At 43.6% G+C, this 25,668-nt stretch overlaps 1 protein-coding gene across 50 annotated transcripts in view; it reads left to right on the top strand.

Moving 5' to 3' along the window:
- birc6 (baculoviral IAP repeat containing 6) overlaps window positions 1-25,668 on the top strand; it is a 156,323-nt gene that overhangs the window by 114,293 nt on the left and 16,362 nt on the right. For 37 of the 50 annotated variants that reach the window (XM_090238853.1, XM_090238866.1, XM_090238857.1 and 34 more), the window contains 6 exons: window positions 7,117-7,354; window positions 10,076-10,221; window positions 12,945-13,055; window positions 14,303-14,520; window positions 21,243-21,404; window positions 22,036-22,113. In XM_090238853.1, the coding sequence (XP_090094979.1) occupies window positions 7,117-7,354; window positions 10,076-10,221; window positions 12,945-13,055; window positions 14,303-14,520; window positions 21,243-21,404; window positions 22,036-22,113 (953 nt within the window). The remainder of the gene's footprint in view (window positions 1-7,116; window positions 7,355-10,075; window positions 10,222-12,944; window positions 13,056-14,302; window positions 14,521-21,242; window positions 21,405-22,035; window positions 22,114-25,668) is intronic. The other 13 variants (XM_090238863.1, XM_090238868.1, XM_090238968.1 and 10 more) reach the window with 1 other exon arrangement.

Below are 25,668 nucleotides of genomic sequence, written 5' to 3' on the forward strand. Positions count from 1 at the left end.
TTTTTTTTTTGCAATCCTCATTTCTGGATATGGCTTAAAATACAGGATCAAATATTGCTATGTCACATGTGCAGAACCCAGCATCCTATCTGACACATTTCACTTAGTGCTGGTTTACAGTAGGAGGAGCAGGAGACAGGGAACAGGAGATAAGGGGCAGGGTGGACTTGGCTTGTTCCTCTTGTATTGAAGCCGCCAACAGCGTCAGTGGTAGAAGAGGAGTGGTCGCCAACAGCACTCTTATCTGGCAGTGTTGTGCGAACACTAATTTGTCAAGTACACAAAGGCGGGCGGTGGCAGTGGCAGCATCGCTCCCTCTCTCCATCTCTTCCCTCCTTCCCAGAAGTGCAGGCCTCTTGTGTTTGCGCACTCATTCTCTTTTCCTTGGTTTCTTATCTCATTCCAAACCCGGAGCCACATATGTGGCTGTTTTAGCTGAAACATGTCACTGCGTTGGGTTTGGTTCGACAAACAGATGATGCAGCCTACTGCTGAATCCTGAGCCGACCCCTGCCACTAGTTGGAGTGACACTCCTTGTGACGTGTTCAATAATGCCAAATCGAAGGCCACTTGGAGATTAATAATGGAATATTTATTCTACGTTTGTGTAATTCACGCGTAAAACATGAAACAAGAAAATGAGCACAGTTTTCATATTGCCATATTCACTATGCAATCTTATTATAAATATAAAATTAATTTTAGAAATATTTCCATGTATTTTATGTTGTGTTTGTTGACATCTTTGGCGGAAGTATCGTACAATCCCACACACACTTGCACCCAACCATGAACTTCATCCTATTCTCTTTAATATCCTAAAAAGCTCCATTCCAAGAATAGCTTGCAACCTAATGGCCCATTAAATAGAAAATGTTGAGCTGTGCTGGATCCCTTCGTTTTCCATGTCATTTAACTTCCTCAGCACGTCTAAATTGGATAAAGTGACAGTACCGCTAAACTTTGTCACATATGGAAAGGGGAGACGTTGAATTATAACTTTCACAAGGTAGACATGCGTCAACTCTGGGGTCTCGTTTTCTGTGTTTCCTGTCAATGTTAATCACCCACAACGTCTCCCTATCAAAATGACAGCGATAAAAATACAAATGGCTGGTATGTTGTTACATTGACAATAACAGTGTAGGCATAGATAACATGGCTGGGGTACTCAGAGGGTGCTGTTTTCTTAAGGCTTGTAGTTCTGCTTTGTGGACCAGCAAAGGCTTTCCACTTTAAATTGTAGTCGCACATGCATTATGTATGCAGCTAACCCTTGACTGAGTTTCTCAGCTCTGTCTGGAGTGTCGTATTTCAACATCACACTTAGCTTGATGTAATATTTCAACCTGCTCTTTGTGTGATTTCTGAGTAAAGTTTGTAATAGAGTATATAAGATGCCTTCCCCTTGCCTTGTGGCTTTTTGGATGACGTCTCTGAATTGCTTATTGGTTGTTCCAGCCAGGAGACATTTCAGGTCATCATGTCTTGGCTCCACTGCCACATTCTACTGTTTTGATCTCGTTCTCCTTAATTAATTGCGTTTGGTTTGCTCACCTCCCTCTCGCCTGTTTCTTTCTTCCTCTCACCCGTCAGTTTTTAGTCTCTTCCTGTCATGATAGTTAGCCCTATTTCCTGCAAGGGCTCGACATCGGGGTGACAGGCTGTTGATGATATGCGGATAATTTTAATGACGGATGCCCAAATAGACTGGAATCTTGTGATGCATACGAATGTGGATTAGTAGCACCAGTTAGGCACCAGTGTTTGAAGGCCCAATCTGTCTCAGTGGTGTTGACCCTGCCATGCCCACAGCTAGAAGACTGCCAGCCAATACCACTCTCCCAGCTCCGATGAGAAGTGGCGTGAATAAATCCAAGGCACACACTTCTCATGTGTGTCAGAAGCAGTTGTGAGCACTGTTGAGAGAAGCCGATTAAACTTTAACCAACCCACATGGCAAAATAGAAATCTCCGTTGGTCTCTGACCTTCCCAACTCTAGAAAGTACCTGGGATTAACCACCCCTTGGTTAAACTGTTTGCATAGCCATGGTCCTCCAAGTTTCTTTTTCAAAGTAAACCATAATATATTGTTCACCCCAAAACCACTAAAACCATTGTAAGCCGATTGTAAGATAAAGGCTTAGTCTATAGGCCTTGTTTTTAATATACAGTATGCAAAGAGCGTCTCCTTTGTCTCTGGGTGGTTGAGATTCTGTTGTTTTAGAGAATGCATCAGTGCTCCAGTCCATCTCCCCCTGCTGCTCTCTTTCTCTCTCTATCAACTTATCTCTCCTTGTCTCTACCTCCCCCTTCCTGCTGAGAGCGATTGGATGGTAACGGTATTCCGTGCAGCTGCAGAATTGATGGTGTTTTGGTGACGTAGTCACTGGCACCAGCGGGAGATTGATGCCCTCTGTGTCCATGTCGCCTCTCATGAGATGCTCACACATCATCCGCCTACAACCCGCACCAACACACACTGCAAATCCCACTGCTTGTGTGTTTCTGTGTGAATTCTGCCCCATTCCAGCCTCACTTAGAAAGCGGGGCAGTGACTTGCGGAGCTTTATTTTGGGTATGGGTATTCCCATTTAAATTCAATCACTTTTTGACAGAACCCCTTTTGAATTGAATGAAATCTAACATACATATTTGCTCACTGTAGAAGTGCGCAGAAAGTGACTTTTGACCTGAATAGTCAATAACACAATAGAAACATCTATATTCAGTGTGTGCAAATGTATTAAGATTAGGGAGTTAAGGCAATAAATAGGCCATAGTGGCAAAATAATAAAAATTTAGCATTGATACTGGAGTGATAGATGTGCAGAAGATGAATGTGCAAGTAGAGATACTGGGGTGCAAAGGTGCAAAAAAATAACATGGGGACGAGGTAGTTGGGTGGGCTATTTACAAATGGGCTGTGTACAGGTGCAATGATCGGTAAGCTTCTCTGACAGCTGATGCTTAAAGTTAGAGCAGAAGAAATGAGTCTCATGCTTCAGCGATTTTTGCAATTTGTTCCAGTCATTGGCAGCAGAGAACTGTAAGGAAAGGTGGTCAAAGGAGGAGTTGGCTTTGGGGATGACCAGTGAAATATACCTGCTGGAGCGTGTGCTATGGTGACCAGTGAGCTGAAATAAGGGGGGGCTTTACCTAGTAAAGACTTATAGATGACCTGGAGCCAGTGTGTTTGGCGAAGAATATGAAGCAAGAGTCAGCCAACGAGAGCAAACAGGTCACATTGGTGGGTAGTATATGGGGCTTTGGTGACAAAACGGATGGCACTGTGATAGACTGCATCCAATTTGCTGAGTAGAGTGTTGGAGGCTATTTTGTAAATGACATTGCCGAAGTCAAGGATCGGTAGGATAGTCAGTTTTACGAGGGTATGTTTGGCAGCATGAGTGAAGGAGGCTTTGTTGCGAACTAGGAAGCCGATTCTAGATTTAATTTTGGATTGGAGATGCTTAATGTGAGTCTGGAAGGGGAGTTTACAGTCTAGCCAGACACCTAGGTATTTGTAGTTGTCCACATATTCTCAGTCAGAACCGTCCAGAATAGTGATGCTAGATGGGCAGGCGGGTGCGGGCAGCAATCGGTTGAAGAGCATGCATTTAAGAGCAGATGGAGGCCGCGGAAGGAGAGTTGTATGTTATTGAAGCTTGTCTGGAGGTTAGTTAACACTGTCCGAAGAAGGGCCAGAAGTATACAGAATGGTGTCGTCTGCGTAGAGGTGGATCAGAGAATCACCAGCAGCAAGAGCGACGTCATTGATGTATACAGAGAAAAGGGTGAGGAACTGCAGTTTTATCCCGTTTTCTGTTTGTTCCTTTTTAGGTGAGTGATCCTTTTTAGAAGTTTATCCCATATTAAGCTACAACATATTCACACGTTGTAGCTTAGACCCTATTTTACATTTTAAAAAATTGTGTTGTGACCCCTATTGGTTGAGAGACAACATGCTCAACATGCTCTTGAACATGCTCATGTTTCGGCTGATAAATGAACTAAAATGGGAATAAATTGACATTTCTACTTTCAAATGGAACCACAAAGATTGAAGTCCACACATCAGAGAATGTTGACTTGAATGGGAATATCTGTTTTAAATTATGCTGTCAATCCTCCATAGGAAACGTATTGAAATCATAGAAATAGATAATAGAATATACATTACCATTTAAGTTGACGTTCAACGGTGGGGGAACTGGTGGTCATCTTGTTACTAATTACAGTAAAACAGTTTCAAATTTCAATGGCGTACCAGCTTTATTGCAGTGATCTGAAGGGATAGGTCCATTATATTAATTATATTTCTATGATTGAAAGTACACCCACCCTGTATTTAAGAGCATGTCTCAACCAATGCCAGGTACAACACAAAAAACCTCAGATGTGAAATGGGCTCTAAGCTACAACATATATGAATATAGAGTTGACATGTTTTTAGAGCATTGACGTTAAAGGTTTAAAAAGGACATTTTTATTAAACTTTATTTTTAAAGAAATAATAAAATAGTTTGACAACACTGTTTGTACAATTTTCAATGATATCAAACAATATATTTTCCAGTGACGAAGACATGGATCTCTCATGGTACGGTGGGTTATGCAAAATGGGTCAACTTTGAGCACTTACCTCCTGGATGTTTTGGCAGTCGGGTCCAAAAAGTCAGTCCGTTTTTGACCACTTCCATAGGCAAACATTTATGGAAAGTTTTGTTTAAATCAAAAGGGATGCTGTAAATAAGTGACTGAATTCAAATGGCTTTACACATCTATGTATTAAGTGACAGTGGACGGGGAGGCATTAAGCCTAGTTGAAGGGCCTTTTATTTTAAGGAGCCGATGCAGGGGATGAGTCATCAACGGAGCTGCTCAGGTGGGGCATTAACTTTGAATCACCTAACGCGTCTGCTCTCTATACTAAGCACCCAGCTATACAGCCCCCAAGGAGGACCTTAAATCACACCTACTCAAAGCTATCTGCTCCAGCAGTCTCCAAAAGCAAGCCGTGGTCAAGATTGATGTCCAGTTTACTGTAGTTCCATTTCTGTGGGTCTCTCAAACTATTGCTATTAACCTTAATCTGTTATTTATCCTGTTAGTGCATTCATCTATTGGCCCTGTCAGAATCAGAGGTGGGAATGTGAATGAAATTACTGCCAGGGCAGTCAAATTTGTAAACAAATGCACATTTGATTGCCAATTTAAAGTCAGGGAAGGTGGCCCTCCAATTGGGATTTTTTATGTTAACCTTTGTCATCTGACATAATGATTTTTTGCCTTAAGAGAATGGAGGTCACATAAGACCCATGTTTGTTTCTGCAGCATTACAGCTGTGGTTCGATTTCCAAACCTTATCTATCACCCATTGAAAAATTCTGTCTGTCTTTCCTCGTACAGAGAAGTCTATTTTGTTGGTTGTAACTCAGTTAGTACAAATTAAATGATGGTGAACGGGGGACGGACTTGACCATGAGAGTACTAGGAGAATGGGGGGGAAAAGGGTGACATTGAGGAAGAGAAGTTTAGGGGCAACACACACATATCACTGGGCAACATCAGACGGATAGCGGCATCTCCCACATCAATCATATCAGTTAGCTGAGCCTAGCGGTAATTGCGTAAATGTATTCAGGAGGAGGGGGGGATTGGATTCTGTGCTTCGCCGTCCACAGACAGTGGAAAGGATTGAGGCGCAGATTAAAGCGGAGAGAGGTCAACGTTCAAATACTGGGACAGGGACGTTGGGGCCGGGAATTCCAATATAAATGTAAAGCAGCCTGGGAGCCAAAGTGCTCCATTTGAGGCTGGCACAAGCACACGGGTGCGCTCACGTAAACAGTGCCCCACACACATACCTTCACATCCTCAAATGGTCATTCCTGAATGGTCACCGGCAATCTCTTTACACACAGACTGGATATGCTTTGACAATGATGGACGTGATCTTGGTTCAGCTGTGCTTCTGAGTAAAGAAGCAATAAAACTGGCCTTTAGACAAGTTCAGTATCTGGAGCATCAGCATTTGCGGGTTCGATTACAGGCTCAAAATGGCCAGAAACAAAGTACTTTCTTCTGAAACTCGTCAGTCTATTCTTGTTCTGAGAAATGAAGGCTATTCCATGTGAGAAATTGCCAAGAAACTGAAAATCTCGTACATCGCTGTGTCCTACTCCCTTCACAGAACAGTGCGAACTGGCTCTAACCAGAATAGAAAGAGGAGTGGGAGGCCCCGGTGCACAAGTGAGCAAGAGGACAAATACATTAGTGTCTAGAAAAATCTATCACGCTGCCTGACTCATTATACAAAAAGACACCCTGAGATTCATTACTTAAATTATTTCTTATTTGATGCAATCCTGTATCTGGGCAAAGTGAGGGGTTGCTAGGCCCCAGGCTTTCCTTTTTAGATTTGCTTCCAATGTTGCCTGCCTTCCTGACTAGCTGGCTCGGCTTAATTTCAGGGCCTGGAACACAAGGCTGTTTGAGTTGCGTTCAGGGACACGAGGTGATATTGGGGGAAGTCAGGCGCACATTTGTTTGTGAAGAGTCTAAATTGAGTTCTGGACTTGGTTTTGGCCGCCTCAGGGCTGTTCCTTGTGCATGCATGTCGTTTGTCATTTGTACATTCCTGGAAATGTAATAATCTTTAAAATCCCCTTTCACCAGCTTGCTACTCACTGCGATCCATTTCTAGTCCTGCTGCTCCTCTCCACTCTCCAAGTGCAATCTCCGAGCAATCTGGATTTCTCTAACCTGCACCCATCTATCCTGTAAACACACACACAGAGGTTCACTCAAGGCCATGAGACTGATACTTTCGTTATGTTGTCCTCGCATGTAATCATATGTTGAATTAATTTTTCCTCTTGGAAATCAAAAAATGTCTTAACCTCAAGTGTGTCTTCAGATGCGTCAGTCAATCTTTCTTTTTACAGCGGTGCGTAGTTAGATAGCAGGAGAGGTGTCTAAATTATGTCTGTTTTTATTCCGTTTTTGATTGATTTCCGAAACACTATTACCAGTTCTCTGTAGGCTCTTTCTTATGCGTAACCTGAGTTACCTTCCTAACCCCTCGTTTCTGTGTTCTCTTCTCCCTCAGTACTGGACATGGCACGTCATGTGCCCCTGTACCGGGCGCTGCTGGAGCTGCTGAGGGCCATCTCCACATCCACGGCCCTGGTTCCCCTGCTGCTGCCCCTGTCAGGAGACCCCAGCCAGGAGGAAGAGGAGGAGGAGCGCTCCGAGGGACAGACGTCTGTGGGCATGCTGCTGGCCAAGATGAAAACCTGCGTGGACACCTACACCAACCGCCTCAGGTGGGGACTTAGACGGACAGAGTAAGAATATACAGAACAAGCGAATTAAGTCTCATTTCCCATTTAATCAATGTAAATTGATGGTTTCAGCTGTGCATGAGTTTCAACTGAACAAGGGGAGAGGGTTTGAGGTCCCTTCCGTAGACATTGAGTGATCAGTGCAATGTAGACCTGACCTGTGGGTATGTGACCACCCTTTGTTAATCACAGTCCCACAGTGTGCAGGAAGCCCATGTTATCCCGCTTCCCTCCCATACGTCACCCCAACCAGCTAGTGATGGGAAGTTCAGCTTTTTTTACTGACTCAGATCTTTTCAACTCATTCAGTCAAAATAACTAATATTTTTCTACTTATTTTGTTCATTTGATTTGTCATGCCCAGAGCACGCAGGAGGCAGGACCCCTTACCGGCGAACAATGAACTGAAAACTCAAGTCATGATTCTCATTTACCATAGGTGGCTTATTGGAGCTGTTATTCATGAGACTTATGAAAGTGTGCTTCAAACAATGTACGTTTTGTGATTGCTAGGCATACAAATATAATGATTTATGTATACTTTTGAAATGAGTTCTAGTTGTGGCCGCAACGGGACTAGATTGTGAACAACTCTTGGCGGAATGACTTGACTGCCGTGAGGGAAATAAGCACCTATTGTTTACGGAAGGCAGCAACCCCCCAAACGATTAATTCACGGTTTTGAGTGTTGTTGAGCAGAGGCAGGCTGTCTGCTATGGTTCTTCAAAGCTCTGTCCACCGATAACATTCAATAATCAATGAATTGCATTCATTCGATCAATTATTACTGTCTTTTTCTTCTCTATGCTGCCTGCGTGCACCTGATAGACAGTTGATGGTCGCAGCATTTCTCCAGAGCCTGTGAGTCAGAGGAGAGATTATTAATCCTGCTGAAGATTTCATTGAGGCCAGCAGGTCAAACAACCCCCCCCCCCCCCCCCCCCCCCCTCAAAAAAAATAAAAGATTAATGACTCGTGTCGGTAAATAGAGTAGTTTGCAAACTGCACATCACTACAGCCAGCCCAGTGCTGACTCTGGGCTTGACGCAACGACAGTAGCAGGGACACCTCAAGAGACGCAAAGGCAGTCTTTACCTCTCTCTACCAGGTCAGAACCCTACGTACATCCGCCCAGCCCACGGCATCATCAACATTCCATGGGAACCCAACCCCCGTCAATATTTAAATTGTGTCTGGTTAGATATTGACAGGTATAAAACAGTTCCATCTCAGGTACGATTCCCAGACTTGCATATTTTTCTCCCTCCCTCCTCCCTGTTGAATTTAAGGCTTCAGCCAGTTGAGTTATTTTTAGAAGGCACAGCCCATCCCTCTTAGATGCTCCACCAACAAACATGCTCGGACCCATGACATTGCTTTTGAAATGTACAGCGGAATAGCCCATCGGCCCTGGGAGACTGACAGACCTACCTGGTGGTCTGTACCCCTTCTGCTTATCAGCAACACAGTTAGGATTACAGTCTGAGGATGGTCCAGCGTTAAGTTGTTTCTCTACCAGTGAGGGCGGGAAAAGGAAACTGCCCTGCTATCGACTCACAGGCCTTAGCGATAACCGGTTCATAAGCATCATATCTGCAGCCATCACATCAGGTTGGGCTCTGAGCGCTGGTGTCCAGACACACAGAGAGAGTCTAATGAAAGCAGGGCCTCGGGGCGGCTGGGCAGCCACAGCAGAATATTATCGGCATCTTATTCAACGGTCTCTCCCAATCTGTGCCCAGTCTGTGTAGCTGCCTGGCCGATGAGGACGGGTAGTGGCAGGGGTGGAGAGAGGAGTGGGGGGGGTTGGTGACAGAAGACCTTCGCTAACTGTCCTCGGTGGAGCAGAGGATTCTGGGGCGAGCGAGCAGAGGGAACTTGGCCGCCGTTCAACTTCACAAAAGGTCATGCGGAAAGTGGCTTTATCAGCGACCCCACCACCACCACCCCAGCAGGGGCATGGAATCCATTCTTCTCTCAGATCCCACAGCGTATAAGCACAAGGTTAAAGCACTGTCTATACACCCCTTGTGTATTTCAGCCCCCTCTGTGTTTTCCACTTAACACAAGAGTTTTGAAGCAGATACCTATTTTACCTGGGACGAAAGCAGGGAGGTTTTTTCAATGTGCAGTTTAGTTCCGATATAAACCTCCTTAGAAATTGGTCTCTCTGCTTATCTAGTTGTGAGGACCAAGTTATTTATGCTGCAAGGCTTCACAGAGCTGGTTTAAATTATTCATAGTAGGTGGAAGGAGGAGAACAGTAGCCTTGCCCCTTCGTTCTGTCTGTCTGAACATTGGGTCCGATTTTTCTTCATCGTGATTTTGAGGCTTCACCCTCGTACGCACACCCCTTTAACAGAGCATGAAAAATGCAGTTTCACTCCGTGCGTGTAGGAGGCAGGGAATGGCAGAGCTCGGGAGCACAATAGGAATTGCCAGTGACATGCCTGGACGGTGCTTGGAATGGGATTATCAATTTTGCTCCAGGATTGTGGCTCACTGTGCAAAATGCTCCTTTTCAGATGGACACAGGAGAAACTCTCCAACCAGAAAATGCCCGACGTGTAATTGTTGCACAGTAGAGCGATGAATATTTCTATTCCCATCAGTAATATAATCGCCCCAGATTTCCTTCCCCAAGACAACTAGCAATATATGTCACTGCAGGATTTTTGAGAGGAATATGATTACTGAACTCTCTCCCTTTGTTCTCTTCTCCAGGTCAAAGAAAGACAAGGCGAAAGGTGTGGTGAAGCCTGATAGCTCAGACCCAGAACCTGAGGGGCTGACCCTGCTGGTGCCTGACATCCAGAGGACGGCCGAGATTGTCTATGCTGCCACCACCAGCCTACGGCAGGCCAACCAGGGTAAGCCACACACACACCTCACTCACTGTCTCTCTGGGCAAGGGCCAAACCTGCAGAGCAGAGGGGATATTAGTCTGGACACTCCTTGGATTTTTACGCACATTTATTGTAATACGTGACACAGTAACATGTTAACCGGTGTCTTTTTTAAAGGCTGTCTGTTTCACTGAATTATGTCTGATTTCAGCAGGTCTCAACTGTCTTCCTACTCTCTATTTTTCTCTCGCTACCGCACTCTTTTGTCCTGTGTGTTCTTGGGACAAGGCTGAGAAAATGGGTCTCTAATTTTAGCTACCACAAGTACAAATGTCCTGGGCTGTGTTTGACTAGAGCCCTTTAAGTCTGAATTTGGTCTTAATGAAAAAATGGCCTGTTTTAGGCCTGATCATCCTGTATCCAACTCCCCATCGCCACCCCAATTCTCTAAGACGGTGGTTCCCAACCTTTTTTTCAAGTAGCAGGGATACAATTCTTCAGCACACCTAAAATAAAATGTTTGTTTCTATGGCAGAGGCTGTGGTATAGCAAAGCCCAAAGACATAATAAATCAATGACTTTGGCTAAGCTCTGACTTACCGGATGCTAAGGTTTTCACAGACCAAGTCAAATTATACAATGACTTTGCTCGTGATGCGCACCCCTCAGATGATAAATAATCTAATAATAATAAACAGCCTGAGCGCACTGGACCTGAAACTACGATACAGATCGTAGCCACGTTCCATTTCATGTGTTATCTGACCGACGCTTGTGCTCCCAAATCAAAATGGTCACGTTTCTAAGTGTTAAAGTGTTAAAGAAATTAATTAAGAATAGGAGTAGTTTCGCAGTCCTCTTAAGAGTTCCTCAAGGAACGTGGCACAAAGGTTGGGAACCACTGCCCTAATTGACAGGTTAAAAGTTACTCCATGCCTCTCACATCTCTCTCTGAAAGGGTTTCTATTTAGTATCAAAGCCCTATGTATGTTCTATTGTGGGTACCTGTTGTTCTACAGTCCCCATACAGCGTATCTGTCAGTGTCCCTACAGTGCGGGGAGACACAGAATCCTCCCCAGAGCCCCGTAGCGCAGAAGGACAGGAGGAATGGGTAGTGGAGATCTGAGGCCTCGGCTTCTAAAACCTGCTGTCAGGGTACTCCTGCCAGCCTTTACTCACCGTTGCTAAAGAAAGCAACCCGTTGATGTGCCTATGATGATGTGCCCCCCCCCAACTGTGCGGCGCATATTATTAATTTGATTGCCTGTCTCCCAGTGGCTCTCCTGTAATCAGCTGAATCAATGGCGCTGTAAGTGAGCATTGTGGGGGTGAGCTGCCCAGTTGCCGATCAATGCTGCCGTCACTTTACCTAAATAAGTCCATATGATAACGGCCACAGGATTCATCGACCAGAAGGGAATTGGCGGTATAGGGGAAGGCTGGACTGATGTGTAAATGCTTAATGAGTAATTTAGTCTTTTAAAAAATGCCCATAGACGGGTTAACGAGGAGGCGGACATTGGTCAGCGCTCTGTTCCTACAGCCTAGTATTGGCTGGTGAGACTGGGAAACGGTCTATCGAAGTATCGATATCCAACACTAACGTGCCAATAGAACAAAGTAAATGACGGTATCGACAGCCCTCTTTTTTTATGTCCCTCTGGCATCCTAAGTTTGGTTGTAATAGGCCAGTTAAATGCACCAGTAATTTAATGGGTGGTCACATCTGTCCAGGTAGCGGTATCTAAAGCAGAAAGTGAGAGTGGGGCTGGGGTGCTATAAATATGCTATATGCAGACAGTTAATTATGTTGATGCGTTAACTGCTCTCTAGCCCATCGCTCCACTATGTTTTATCGGTGGGAAAATTGGTGGGCGTTTCCATTATCATTTGTCTTGGACATGGTTAAGCTGTTGATAAGACTAGACTTGGAAGAAACTGGTGGAAATTCCATGTTAGTATTTCCAAATGATGGCAGATTCATTCATCATTATGAAGGTGGAAATGGTTGGGGAGAATAAGGGGGTGTGACAAACCCTGCTGTTACCTGCGATATTCGGAGATAATCTTGTTGAAGCGAAGAAGAATATGGCTTGGATTTGTGTTTTTGATATGAATCTATTATATGTCGGAGTGGGTGAGGTAGTAATATCAAGGAAGTGGTGACCTCAGCGCAGTACCTTATCACAGTGTGGTTTGTTTGTTTGTCAGTAGATTCATGTAAAGATTGTAGTTCTGTGCCAATGATGTATATCAACCCTGGATTGCTGATGCTATGTAATTGTCCAGTGAGAGGCTTTGAAGCCACCGGTCGGCCATATTGGCACTCCCCTCCATAGGAATTAATAGAAGTCTATTTCAATTAAATGTTTCATTGACTAAATTACATATAAGTATTTTTGTTGTTGTATAGGGAACAGTGACATAGGAATTTTCAAGAAATAATTGTATTAGTCACATGCACCGAATACAACATTACATATGTTGTATGCATTAATTAAGGTGTCTGCAATAATAGAATTAACATGGCAAAACAAATGTAGACAAATGTTAATATCTTCTAGAAGTGGTGGACATTAAACCTTGTCAGTCATCTAGTGTGTGCACATATAGATCATCGGTCTGGGCCAGCAACCTGCTGAGATGAGGGTGGTTGTGCCAAATAGCGGTAAGCCTGGCTCTCAAACAGGGATAATGTTGAACCTGCCATGGTAACACTTTCATTTTTTATTTCTCCCTCCATCAGAGAGGAAGTTGGCTGAGTCCTCGAAGAAGGCAACAACCAGACCCAAACCCATGTCAATCCTACGCTCACTCGAGGAGAAGTACGTGGCCATCATGAAGAAGCTCCAGTTTGGTGAGTGCTTTAAGTTTGTGTGTTTTTCTGTGTTTGTATTGAACTTGTGGTGCCGGGTGTGGTTTGGTAGATATGTTGGAAACGTGTTTTGTTTCTCTTAAGACAGGAGAATGCTTAGACATACTATTGGCAGGGCCTGTCTCTTCTCTCCTTGCCTGTCTGTTGATTGGTTCCTCCTCAATGCACATAGTGCCCAGAGCACAGCAGCAGCACAGCCCCCCCTCAAACCCCCTCCTACCCTTCTCTGAAATGATACATAACGTAATCCTGCCGCCTGTCTGCTGGGAGGAAGGGCTTTTCTGTCTGTCGCTTCTCATCCTGCCACGCCGTGATTGATTACGGGACTTCTGTTGTGCCACAATTGATTTTTGCGAGTGGCAGACGTCGAAAGTAAATGCAAGTGACATGAATGTAAACAGGTTTGCTCTGGTCCCAGTACAAAAGAGCGACGGAGGCAACAAGGCAGGAACCCCGGTGTGCAATATGATTAACATGCAAACATCACTGGCCACGTTGCGTCTGTGAGCGTTGCAAGATAAATGTACACATACATGTTATTCAATCGTTTCTCCCACACCACTCGTGTGAACGAGCGTCTGCGTAGCTAAGCCCTCGAATAGATCTTGGTTCTATTTGAGGCGCTGCATTTCCCCTCCTTATTGAAGATCAGGGAGATACAAACCCACGTGGATGCTTGGAAGACAAATGAGGCGAGATTTAATTAAAGATAACTAACTAAAAACCTTAACTAGGTTTCCCTTTTTATCTGTGGATTAATTGTTGGAGTAGAGAAACATACGATTTTGTAGGACTCCAGGTCGAAATACTGCCAAGAAGCAGCTAAAGAACAGGACCATATGCATGTCAGATAAAATAACAACAAATGTCCCAGGTCAAACTAGCTGGCAACAACTAGCAAGCTAAATGTCCGTGAATGTTTCTTGTATGTTTCGACCTTTAATATAGTGGGTTCACGGTTGGTTTTGTTATTTTAACCTGTGTATCATGATTGCGTCTGGTGTGGATGGACAAAATCAACATGCACGTGTGTGTCCGGTGTCCGTATGGAAGGACAAGAGATGGGGCTATGTCATAACTGAATAGAGACTTATTGCCAGATTTGGGAGGATGTTTGTGTCATGCCTTGTTCTTTGGTGTGGGATGAATAATTTGAAAGTGTTTAAACCTTCTCCAGCATTCCCAGTAGGTATTGACATTAATAACCGCGTGATATCTTTCCCTGGCAGACACCTTTGAGATGGTCACGGAGGACGATGACGGGAAGCTGGTGTTCAAGGTGAACTACCACTACATGTCTCAGGTGAAGAACGCCAGCGATGCCAACAGCGCTGCCCGCGCCCGCCGCCTGGCACAGGAGGCCGTCACGCTCTCCACCTCGCTGCCCCTCTCCTCCTCCTCCAGCGTCTTTGTTCGCTGCGACGAAGAGCGGCTAGACATCATGAAGGTACAGATATTAATCTATGGATCCACTGTGATTTTTTTTTAATGCTCAGTCCACCCATCTAATTCCCTCATGACAATGTTATACATGCAGTAGTCAACCCACATTTTATGATTCCCATTTTAGGTATTCATCTATGTAAGTGATATCATTTCAATGGTATTCAATGTATATTGTGCAATGAAAAAGTATTGGCTCCCTTTCAGAATCTCCATTTTAGCATATTTTTGACACAATGTGATCAGATTTTCAACCTAAACCTAACATTAGATAAAGGGAATATGAGTGTACAAATACCACAGAAATCTGATACTTATTTCATTTATTGAATAAACAAAGTTTTGCAACACCCAATGCCCCTGTGTGAAAAAGTAGTTGCCCTCTCACTCAATAACTGGTTGTGCCACCTTTAGTTGCTATGACTGCAGCCAAACACTTCCTGTAGGTGTTGATCAGTCTCTCACATCGCGGAGGAAGAATTTTGGCCCACTCTTGCATGCAGAACTGCTTTAACTCAGCAGCATGTGGGTTTTCAAGCATGAACTGCTCATTTCAGGTCCTGCCACATCTCAATCGGTTTTAGGACTGGACTTTGACTAGGCCATTTCAAAACTTTACATTTGTTGCTTTTCAGCCACTCTGATGTAGACTTGCTTGTGTGTTTTGGATCATTGTCTTGCTGCATGATCCACCTGCATGATCCACCTGCAAGCACCTGGATGGTCGTCAAGACTCCTGGAAGAATGTTCTGTGGACAGATGAGTCAAAAGTATAATTTTTGGGATTTGGAAGACATGCGTCCTGTTACGTCTGGTGAAACCCAAACACTGTATTCCATAGTAAGAACCTCATACCAACGGTCAAGCATGGTGGTGGTAGTGTGATGGTTTGGAGATGCTTTGCTGCCTCAGGACCTGGATAACTTGCCATTATAGAAGGAACCATGAATTGCGCTATGTATCAGAATTATACAGGAGAATGTCAGGCCATCTGTCTGTGAGCTGAAGCTGAAGTGCAGCTGGGTCATGCAGCAAGACAATGATCCAAAACATATAAGCAAGTCTACTTCAGAATGGCTGAAAAGCAAGAAATTTGAAGTTTTGGAATGGCCTAATCGAAGTCCAGATGTAAACCTGATTTGAGGTGTTGTGGCTGGACCTGAAACGAGCAGTTCATGTTCGAAAAACCAAGAATGTCGCTGAGTTAAAGCAGTTCTGCATGGAAGAATTGGCAAAAATTCCTCCACAGCGATGTGAGACAGATCAACAACTACAGGAAGTATCCGGTTACAGCCAGCCAAAGGTGGCACAACCAGTTATTGAGTGAAAGAGGGCAATTACTTTTTCACACAGGGGCATTGGGTGTTGCATAACATTGCCTTTTAAATAAATGAAAGAATGATTACATTTTTGTTATTTGTTCACTCAGGTTGCCTTTATCTAATAATAGAATAGGTTTTGGTTGAAAATCTGATAACATTCATTGTCAAAAATGGAGAATCTGAAAGCGGGCAAATACTTTTTCACGGCACTTTATGTGAAAGTGCTTTACTAGAGACCCAGTCTGTCTGATACAGAGATGGCCTCAGGGAATGGCCAGATGACGATTTGAATGCTTTCCAATTGAGATGCTTGTTAAAGTGAACAGGGTGTTACAGTACTGTTCCAGTCAAATGGATGCTGCTTGGGGCATTAAACCCCCATGACTTGGGGAAACGGGCTTGGTATCTTGGGACTCTGCATATGGTGTTGATAGCCTATGCTTTCACATTCCAGTGGTCATTCAGCAACGGCTGTCACAGAAAGTCTTACTCATTTTCCAATGACATTTAATAAATGGCCTTGACCCATTTTCTGATTTAATGGCAGTCTCATTCGTAAATGTCAAAACCTTCATCTGTTAAGGTTCTGCAAAGAACACTACAAACTATTTCCTTAGTAGCACAATGAGAAAAGGCCACAAGTTGACAGACCGGTGGATGTCTAGGGACTCAACTGGCATATTGCCCCCTCATTTCAGGTTTCCCCTGTCCTATCGCTATAGACTGTGCATGATCATTTTTTCACCAGGTGCGATAGCATGACGCTATCTTAATAGACATTAATAGCTACTCTCTTCTCTCCAGATGTCCCCTTCTCTGGGAAGTGCACTAAAATGTTGGGTCTGAATGTTCACATGAAAATATATGCACCGCTGGAGTGCCGCTCGGCATGACAACCCTTGATATTGCTACTCGGACGCTGCTAAGACAGGGGTCAGGCACTCTCAAACACACATGCTCCCTCATACGTACATACACACACTACCTACCTACAGCTCGTCCACATCCTCTTAACCGTTACTTGTCTTCTCGCACCTTGTTAAAAACACGCCTTGTTTCTACCTCACTCCCCTGCACCAGTGATTTTTGTTTTGTTTTTTGTTCTTGTTGCTTTTCTAAATGCATGCTGCCTGCTTCTCTCGGCCTCTACCCCTCTCCTCCTCCATCAGCTTGCCGCTCTCTGCAGCACTCAGCCTGGCAGCGTCGCCAGCTCTACCCCCTCCTCCCATCTCCATTCACCTCTTCATCTCAAAACAGCCACTGGGAAAGCTAGCCTGCCTGACATTTCACTCAAAGACACCTTGTTTGTTGTTGCAAAAACACAGGCCTCTCTTCAGGATCCCTACTTCCTCCCTGGTCTAGATACCATGTCTCTCTGAGCCTGGCCCCCATAGAAACTCTGAATCCTGGGGGTTTTGTTTTTAAAAGGTAGAGCCAAATGCACTTGAAACAAGGTCTCGGTGCAGTGGGTTTCAGATCAGATTAGCCCTCCGCTGTCAGGGCCTCCTGCGAGCAGCTAATGTGGAAAATCACAGCCCCCCATTCGGGCACGCCATCCTTGAGCCTGAATACCTGTGACTCTGTAATAACGCGCTGCTCTGGCGAAGGTCCCCTCTCATCAGTGCGTTTGAGCAGAGAACAGAGCAAGGGGAGGAGGAGCGGGCTTCCTCCTCACATAGGTTTTCCCCTGCATCGATCAGACAGAGCCTCTGATTCAGACGAAGGCTCTTTAGTTCCCGTTCACTGAAAGCACAAGGGTATTCCTGCAGAATTACCAAGATCCCTTTTACTATTTCCTATTTGATCATATTGATGATCTTCCCAAGGTTGTGTATAAGGCTAGAGAATTGCGAGGGACCTCAGGATACAATATCATGACACTTGGGTGCCGATACGATATGTATTGCGATTCTCACAATTCTATATGTAGTGCAATTCAATATTGTTATTTGATGTTCCAAACATATTGCTCACTATGTCCGCTGCAGAGAGATGAGAGACCATAAGAAAAATGAATTTAGTCAGTCAGGGAAATTAAGTGCTTAAAACATGTTGGCTCACTATTTAAAAAGATGGAGAACAAGCTGGTTTTTGGTGTAGATCTGGCCGACTAGGGCTAGCTAACGCTTCCCTACAGTATCAAAAATAATAATTAATTGGATTTCTATAATAGCTATGAGCTATTCGTCAGGAAAAATACTATCCTTTTGTTACCTCTAGTGGTAATGGGTGTGTGGTTGAAGAAAAACGTTATAGTTGTGAATTGTCATTAATAGTGCTGTTGCGGTCACAATTTTGTCAGCCAGTGATTGTCAAGCAAATACACTACCGTTCAAAAGTTTGGGGTCACGTAGAAATGTCCTTGTTTTGAAAGAAAAGCAAATGTTTTGGTCCATTTTAAAATAACATCAAATTGATCAGAAATACAGTTATACACATTAATGTTGTAAATGACTATTGTAGCTGGAAACGGCAGATTTAAAAATAATAATAATAATAAATAATTCATTTATTTATCTACGTAGGCGTACAGAGGCACATTATCAGCAACCATCACTCCTGTGTTCCAATGGCACGTTGTGTTAGCTAATCCAAGTTTATCATTTTAAAAGGCTAATTGATCATTAGAAAACCCTTTTGCAATTTTGTTAGCACAGCTGAAAACTGTTCAGATTAAAGAAGCAATAAAACTGGCCTTTTTTTTAGACTAGAAGGCCAGCATCCCAAAGTTGCCTCTTCACTGTTGATGTTGAGACTGGTGTTTTGCGGGTACTATTTAATGAAGCTGCCAATTGAGCTCTTGAAACTTTTTTACGCAATATGTCTGACCCAACAGATAAGAACGTTTAGCTTAAAATGTTGATAAACTATTAGGCTATTTCTTCACATAAGCGCCAAAATGTGCACATGCTAGCACCATTATCAAAATGTACCGCAAATGCAATTATCCATGTAATGCTTTTATTATTAAGGTGCATTTTTATGGTGAAAAATTAACTTCCCGAAACTTTAAACTCACGCGCTGCTTATGTATGCTAGTTACGCTCTACACCCCATGGGCCTATGGAACTAGGCTACATGAGGTGTGCGACTATGATTTAGAAAAAGTCGCAAAAAACGAAGCAGTTTCTGATGCTGGGCATCATTCACAAGTGATAGTCTAATATTGTGACCCATCAGACTATTCTTTATTTAATCTTGCCTTTACATATACAAAATAATATATGTGTGAAATTTGTTTTGATTTAGAAACCGGGGCAACGGCAAAAAATACATTTAAAAATTACACTTACAGTTGAAGTAGGAAGTTTACATATACTTAGGTTGGAGTCATTAAAACTCATTTTTCAACCACTCCACAAATTTCTTGTTAACAAACTATAGTTTTGGCAAGTCGGTTAGGACATCTACTTTGTGCATGACACAAGTAATTTTTCCAACAATTGTTTACAGACAGATTATTTCACTTATAAGTAACTGAATCTCAATTCCAATGGGTCAGAAGTTTACATATACTAAGTTGACTGTGCATTCAAACAGCTTGGAAAATTCCAGAAAATGATGTCATGGCTTTAGAAGCTTCTGATAGGCTAATTGACATCATTTGACTCAATTGGAGGTGTATGTGTGGATGTATTTCAAGGCCTACCTTCATACTCAGTGCCTCTTTGCTTGACATCATGGGGAAATCAAAAGAAACCATCCAAGACCTCAGAAAAAAAATTGTAGACATGTCTAATTCATCCTTGGGAGCAATTTCTAAATGGCTAAAGGTACCACGATCATCTGTACAAACAATAGTACGCAAGTATAAACACCGTGGGACCACGCAGCCCTCATACCTCTCAGGAAGGAGACGCGTTCTGTCTCCTAGAGATGAATGTACTTTGGTGCGAAAAGTGCAAATCAATCCCAGAACAACAGCAAAGGACCTTGTGAAGATGCTGGAGGAAATGGGTACAAAAGTATCGATATCCACAGTAAAACGAGTCCTATATCGAAACAACCTGAAAGGCCTCTCAGCAAGAAAGAAGCCACTGTTCCAAAACTACTACTACAAAAAGCCAGACTACAGTTTGCAACTGCACATGGGGACAAAGATCAAACTATTTGGAGAAATGTCCTCTGGTCTGATGAAACAAAAATATAACTGTTTGGCCATAATGACCATCGTTATGACCATGACCATCGCCGAAGAACACCATCCCAACCGTGATGCACGGGGGTGGCATGTTGTGGGGATGCTTTGCTGCAGGAGGGACTGGTGCACTTCACAAAATAGATGGCATCATGAGGCAGGAAAATTATGCGGATATATTGAAGCAACATCTCAAGACATCAGTCAGGAATTTAAAGCTTGATCGCAAATGGTTCTTCCAAATGGACAATGACCCCAAGCATACTTCCAAAGTTGTGGCAAAATGGCTGAAGGACAACAAAGTCAAGGTATTGTAGTGGCCATCACAAAGCCCTGACCTCAATCCTCTAGAAAATGTGTGGGCAGAGCTGAAAAAGCGTGTGCGAGCAAGGATGCCTACAAACCTGACTCAGTCACACCTGCTTTGCCAGGAGGAATGGGCCAAAATTCACCCAAATTATTGTGGGAAGCTTGTGTAAGTCTACCCAAAACATTTGACCCAAGTTAAACAATTTAAAGGCAATGCTACCAAATACTAATTGAGTATATGTAAACTTCTGACCCACTGGGAATGTGATGAAAGAAATAAAAGCTGAAATAAATAATTCTCTCTACTATTATTCTGACATTTCACATTCTTAAAATGAAGTGGTGATCCCAACTGACCTAAGACAGGGAATTTTTACTAGGATTAAATGTCAGGAATTGTGAAAAACTGAGTTTAAATGTATTTGGCTAAGGTGTATGTAAACTTCTGACTTAAACTGTAAATAGCGAATGGCAGACTCTTTTCCTCTATGGTTTATTTTCCTATCTGCCAGGTTAGGCTATACTCCTGTTGTAAAGAGCATCTATGTGCTTAATATAAGGAAAATTGATCAATGAATATAGTTGGCCGAGCCTATAGAAAGCTTATGGGATCCTCTTCTTTTTAATAGAGGGCATCTGTGTTCTCACGCAATTGCATAGCCTATAGAAATGTTGTGCAACATGAGCTCATGGGCTCTCATTAAGTGTTTGGTTAGATTTTCGATTACATTTGGTGTGATTTAGAGGGGCAATACAGTGCTGAGTACCAGACAGTTAGCAAATTTGGTAGGCTACTAATGACCTGCAGCAGCATCAGAGCTTGGAGAAGATTAATTACCGTGGCTAAAATGTCACGTGGAATTGACTGCCTTCATGACTCGTGACTGCCGGTGTGGCGTTAATACGGTCACAACAGCCCTGGTCATTAATTAACCCCTTGTGGTCTGTGTGCTGCAGGTTCTCATCACGGGCCCGGCGGACACACCGTACGCTAACGGCTGCTTTGAGTTTGACGTGTACTTCCCCCAGGACTACCCCAATTCCCCGCCCCTGGTCAACCTAGAGACCACTGGTGGACACAGCGTGCGCTTTAACCCAAACCTCTACAATGACGGAAAGGTGAGTCCCATATACTTACTCGGGGTTAAGGGGTTGGTGAGGAGTTGGGTCAACTGCCTAGCTTTTAATCAAAAGGGTAAATATTGGGTCTGTGGTACATTTTAGTGTAACATTTTCCAATCCCTTCATATTTTGGCTTTCCACAAAAAAAATATGTTGAATTTGAATCTATATTATCACCAGTCTGCCCAGAGTGATCCCTCTGTGGTACCATCAACCTGTTAACTCTCATAGCTTGGAGTGGAGGAGAGAGAGGAGGCTTGACTTGAGTAGCCTTTCCTCAAGACTAGTTTATTTCTGGTGTCTCTCTCTTCCCCTGGTGAAAAGCAGTAAAGGTGCTGGAGCCTGCCACATCTGCTCCTCCTCATTAGGAAGGCTTTGACGGGGAACATCTATTTTCATAATGGAAGGAGACAGCTGCTATAAGAATTACTGTGGGCTTTCTACAGCAGAGATACCACTGGTGGGGAGGCCAGGGAAAATGGCCTCAGCTCTCCCTCTGCTCAACAATGGATGGAGGGAGGGAAGGAGGGAAGGAAAGAGGGATGGCTGGGTAGGAGGGCCTGTGGATGTTTACCTAACACTGATCATTCTGTTAACTTTAGTTGTTGATCTGTTCTGTCTTCTCCAGGTGTGTTTAAGTATTCTCAACACCTGGCACGGGAGACCGGAGGAGAAATGGAACCCTCAGACCTCTAGCTTTTTACAGGTGAGACAGAAATTCGCTGGACTATACCACCACCACCCTTTCATGGGTCAGTTATTTATTTATTTTTGCTGTGAAAACCAGCACCAATCTCATATGTCATTGGGGATGGTTGATCATCAGCCTGTCTCTATTTGACAACAGGGGGTGTGTCAATAGGTAGCTGTTTTGACAGATGCAATGAAGGATCCTCAGTACTATAAACCCGTTAATATGGTTTATGTTGTGTGTTGAAAGATTTGGACACTATAATCGCCTAACTTGGAATGCAGTGGCTGTACAGTAGTATGCTATACATGACGCCAGAGCTCAAGGTCTCTGCTTCACAGCACAGTATTGGTTTAGACCCCTCAAACTCAACTCTGGACCTCAAAGCCAGTTCCACTGCGTTTTTTTCATTTCCCCCCTCTAATCAGGGACTGATTTGGACCTTGGACACCAGGCGGGTGCAATTAATTATCAGGTAGAGCAGAACCATCAGGCTCTGGATCTCATAGGGTAAGAATTGAATAACCCTGGTTTAGACTGACAGCGGTTCTGAACTTGAGCAACGCGCAAGACAAGAAGTTGCCCCTATCCCTCCCACTAATTGGGCAACTTTTGCAAATAGTTTTGTTGTCTGAGTGAGGGAAACACTGTTAATGAAGAATTCAAGGTCATTTGAAAGATGAGACATTGAGGATTATAATAAATACTGCTTTGATGTCATACAAGCAAGCCAAACACTTGAGTCCAAATGTGCACTTCAAATTTCCATATCATAAAGCTCATGTAATATAGTGTCGGTGTTTATGATCACAATGCTTGATGAAGATTTACAAGATGACATGCTGTCGGTCATAGCCTGGGTTTTTATGAACAGAATGAGCCTATGTTTGTCGTATGGTGAAGAAATTTGTCGGAGAACACTCATCTGAATGCACTCGTGACTGTTCTATGCATACCAAAATTGTAACACTAAGATTGTATTTTATAACTTACACTGAACAAAAATATAAACGCAACATGTAAAGTGTTGGGCCCATGTTTTCATGAGCTGAAATGTTCCATACGCACAAAGATTGTTGCTCAAATTTTGTGCACAAATTTGTTTACATCCTTGTTGGTGAGCATTTCTCCTTTGCCAAGATAATCCATCCACCTGACAGGTGTGGCATATCAAGAAGCTGATTAAACAGCACGCTCATCACACATTTGTGCCCTGTGCTGGGGACAATAAAAGGCCACCCTAAAATGTGCTGTTTTGTCACACAACACAATGCCACTGATGTCTCAAGTTTTGAGGGACTATGCATTTGGCATGCTGACTGCAGGAATGTCCACCAGAGCTGTTGCCAGAGGATTGAATGTTAATTTCACTACCATAACATCGTTTTCGAAAATGTGTCAGTATGTCCAAACGCAGACCATGTGTAACCACGCCAGCCAAGGACCTCCACATCCGGCTTCTTCACCGACGGGATCGTCTGAGACCAACCACACAGACAGCTGTGGGTTTGCACAACCAAAGAATTTCTGTACAAACTGTCAAACTCTCTCAGGGAAAATCATCTGCTTCCTCGCCGTCCTCACCAGGGTCTTGACCTGACTGCAGTTCGGCGTCGTAACCTACTTCAGTGGGCAAATGCTCACCTTCGATGGCCACTGGCACGCTGGAAAAGTGTGCTTTTCCCGTTTTCAACTGTACCGGGGCAGATGGCAGACAGCATGTATGGCGTCATGTGGGGCAAGAAGTTTGCTGATGTCAAATTTGTGCCATTCGTACGCTTCCATCACCTCATGTTTCAGCACAATACATAGCCCCATGTCGCAAGGATCTGAACACAATTCCTGGAAGCTGAAAATCTCCCAGTTTTTCCATGGCCTGCATACTCACCAGACATGTCACCCATTGATCATGTTTGGGATGCTCTGGATCGAAGTGTACGACAGCGTGTTCCAGTTCTCACCAGTATTGTTTATGCATTTTTGAAATGCGTAAACAACAGGAATTGTGATTGCAGGGATGTGTTACATACAAAACAACTACAACTCTGCTTGCTGTAGTTCCTCAACAGCACAGATAGGAGAGATCATAGAATAGTACCTTATGGTTGAAGAGTCATAAAAGTACATTGAAATTACGTAGGAACTGTGCACACTTTGGGGAGGTGTGTGGCCAATTGGAGACACCCGTTATACCTCTCACTCAAACCCTTGTCATTTTTTGCACCTACCCCAAATTTCCCATGAATATTCTGAAGTTACTGAATGTGTCCAGAGTTTTTATTTTATTTTTATTCAGTTAAACAACAAATGCTGCAAAAAGTACAGTAAATGTAAAATGTCATTTTTCTATCCCCATTTTTCTAGCCCTATCCAAATAGGCAATCCCCTCTTGACACCCACCACTTTGAGATGAGCTGTTTAGGGATATTAACACCTGCATTTGTCATTGACAGCCAGTCTCAACTCTGTTTGTGTTGTACTGGTAGAGGCCTTGATGCAAATCTCAAATGGCTCCCTATTTAGTGCACTACTTTTGACCTGAGTAGTGCACTATATATGAAATGGGGTCACATGCTAGTCTTAAGTAGTATACTATACTGTATATTGAATATGGTATCGGTCAAGCCATATCCCTGGTGTCTGAAGGCATTGTGGCCAGAAGTTTGTCCTTGCGAGTCCATCCATCAAACATGTCATCCACTGTGCATACGGGAGAGTCATTTTTCTGTATGTATTGATTCAGGAACAAGTCAAAGAGAGTCCTTGGAAATGGCTCCCTTTTTTAAAATTCTCTCATTTGCAGGATTGGAGAGTTCGAAATCGAGATAGAGACGTCTCCATTGATTATCATTGTAGTTAGTGTCTGCCAGATCGATAATGGAATTAGGAGGCTGAATGGGGGAATCAAGTCAAAATCAGCCGACATCTAGATCCGGTGAGCAGGTTGTGGAGGGCACAGGTGGGAGAGTTCAGGGAGTCGAAAGGAAAAGGTCGCCAGGGTCAGAGTTGGTAGACGTTGGCCCTTGGCACTCATCCAGTATCTGTCTTCATCCTCACTAATGGTTGAGGTAAGGATGAGGTAATCATCATCTATTGTTAGGCTGACATCTACTTGACCGTCAAGGCCAAATGGTTGGAGCACCTTTTGTGTTGTCCAGCTTGGGCTGGCAGACGGGAAGGCAGCCGCCCAGACAGAGTGGCTCTGTGGGTAATATATACTGGGCAGAGTGATGGAGAGAGCCGTTTACCCAGTCTCCTTGAGACGACCCGGGGCATTAATTGAATCGTTACAAAGATATATTGAAGGATTTCTTTTTTTTACAGAGTGAAAAATTATGCTTTTGTCTTGACGCTCTCTTAAATACCTTTCAAACATTTTTCCGTCAACTTTAGTATCCCGCCAAGTCTTTTCCGCCTTTTCTTTATATCTGAATTGCATTGTGTCCCGCCTCGCACCACCTGCCAACCCCTCTTTTACGCTACTGCTACTCTGCTACTCATCATATATGCATAGTCACATTAACCATGTCTACATGTTCATACTACCTCAATCAGCCCGACTAACCGGTG

The sequence above is a fragment of the Oncorhynchus mykiss genome, chromosome 1 (genome assembly GCF_057628025.1).
Source record: "Oncorhynchus mykiss isolate SJ-2025 chromosome 1, ASM5762802v1, whole genome shotgun sequence".
NCBI classification, from domain to species: Eukaryota; Metazoa; Chordata; class Actinopteri; order Salmoniformes; family Salmonidae; genus Oncorhynchus; species Oncorhynchus mykiss.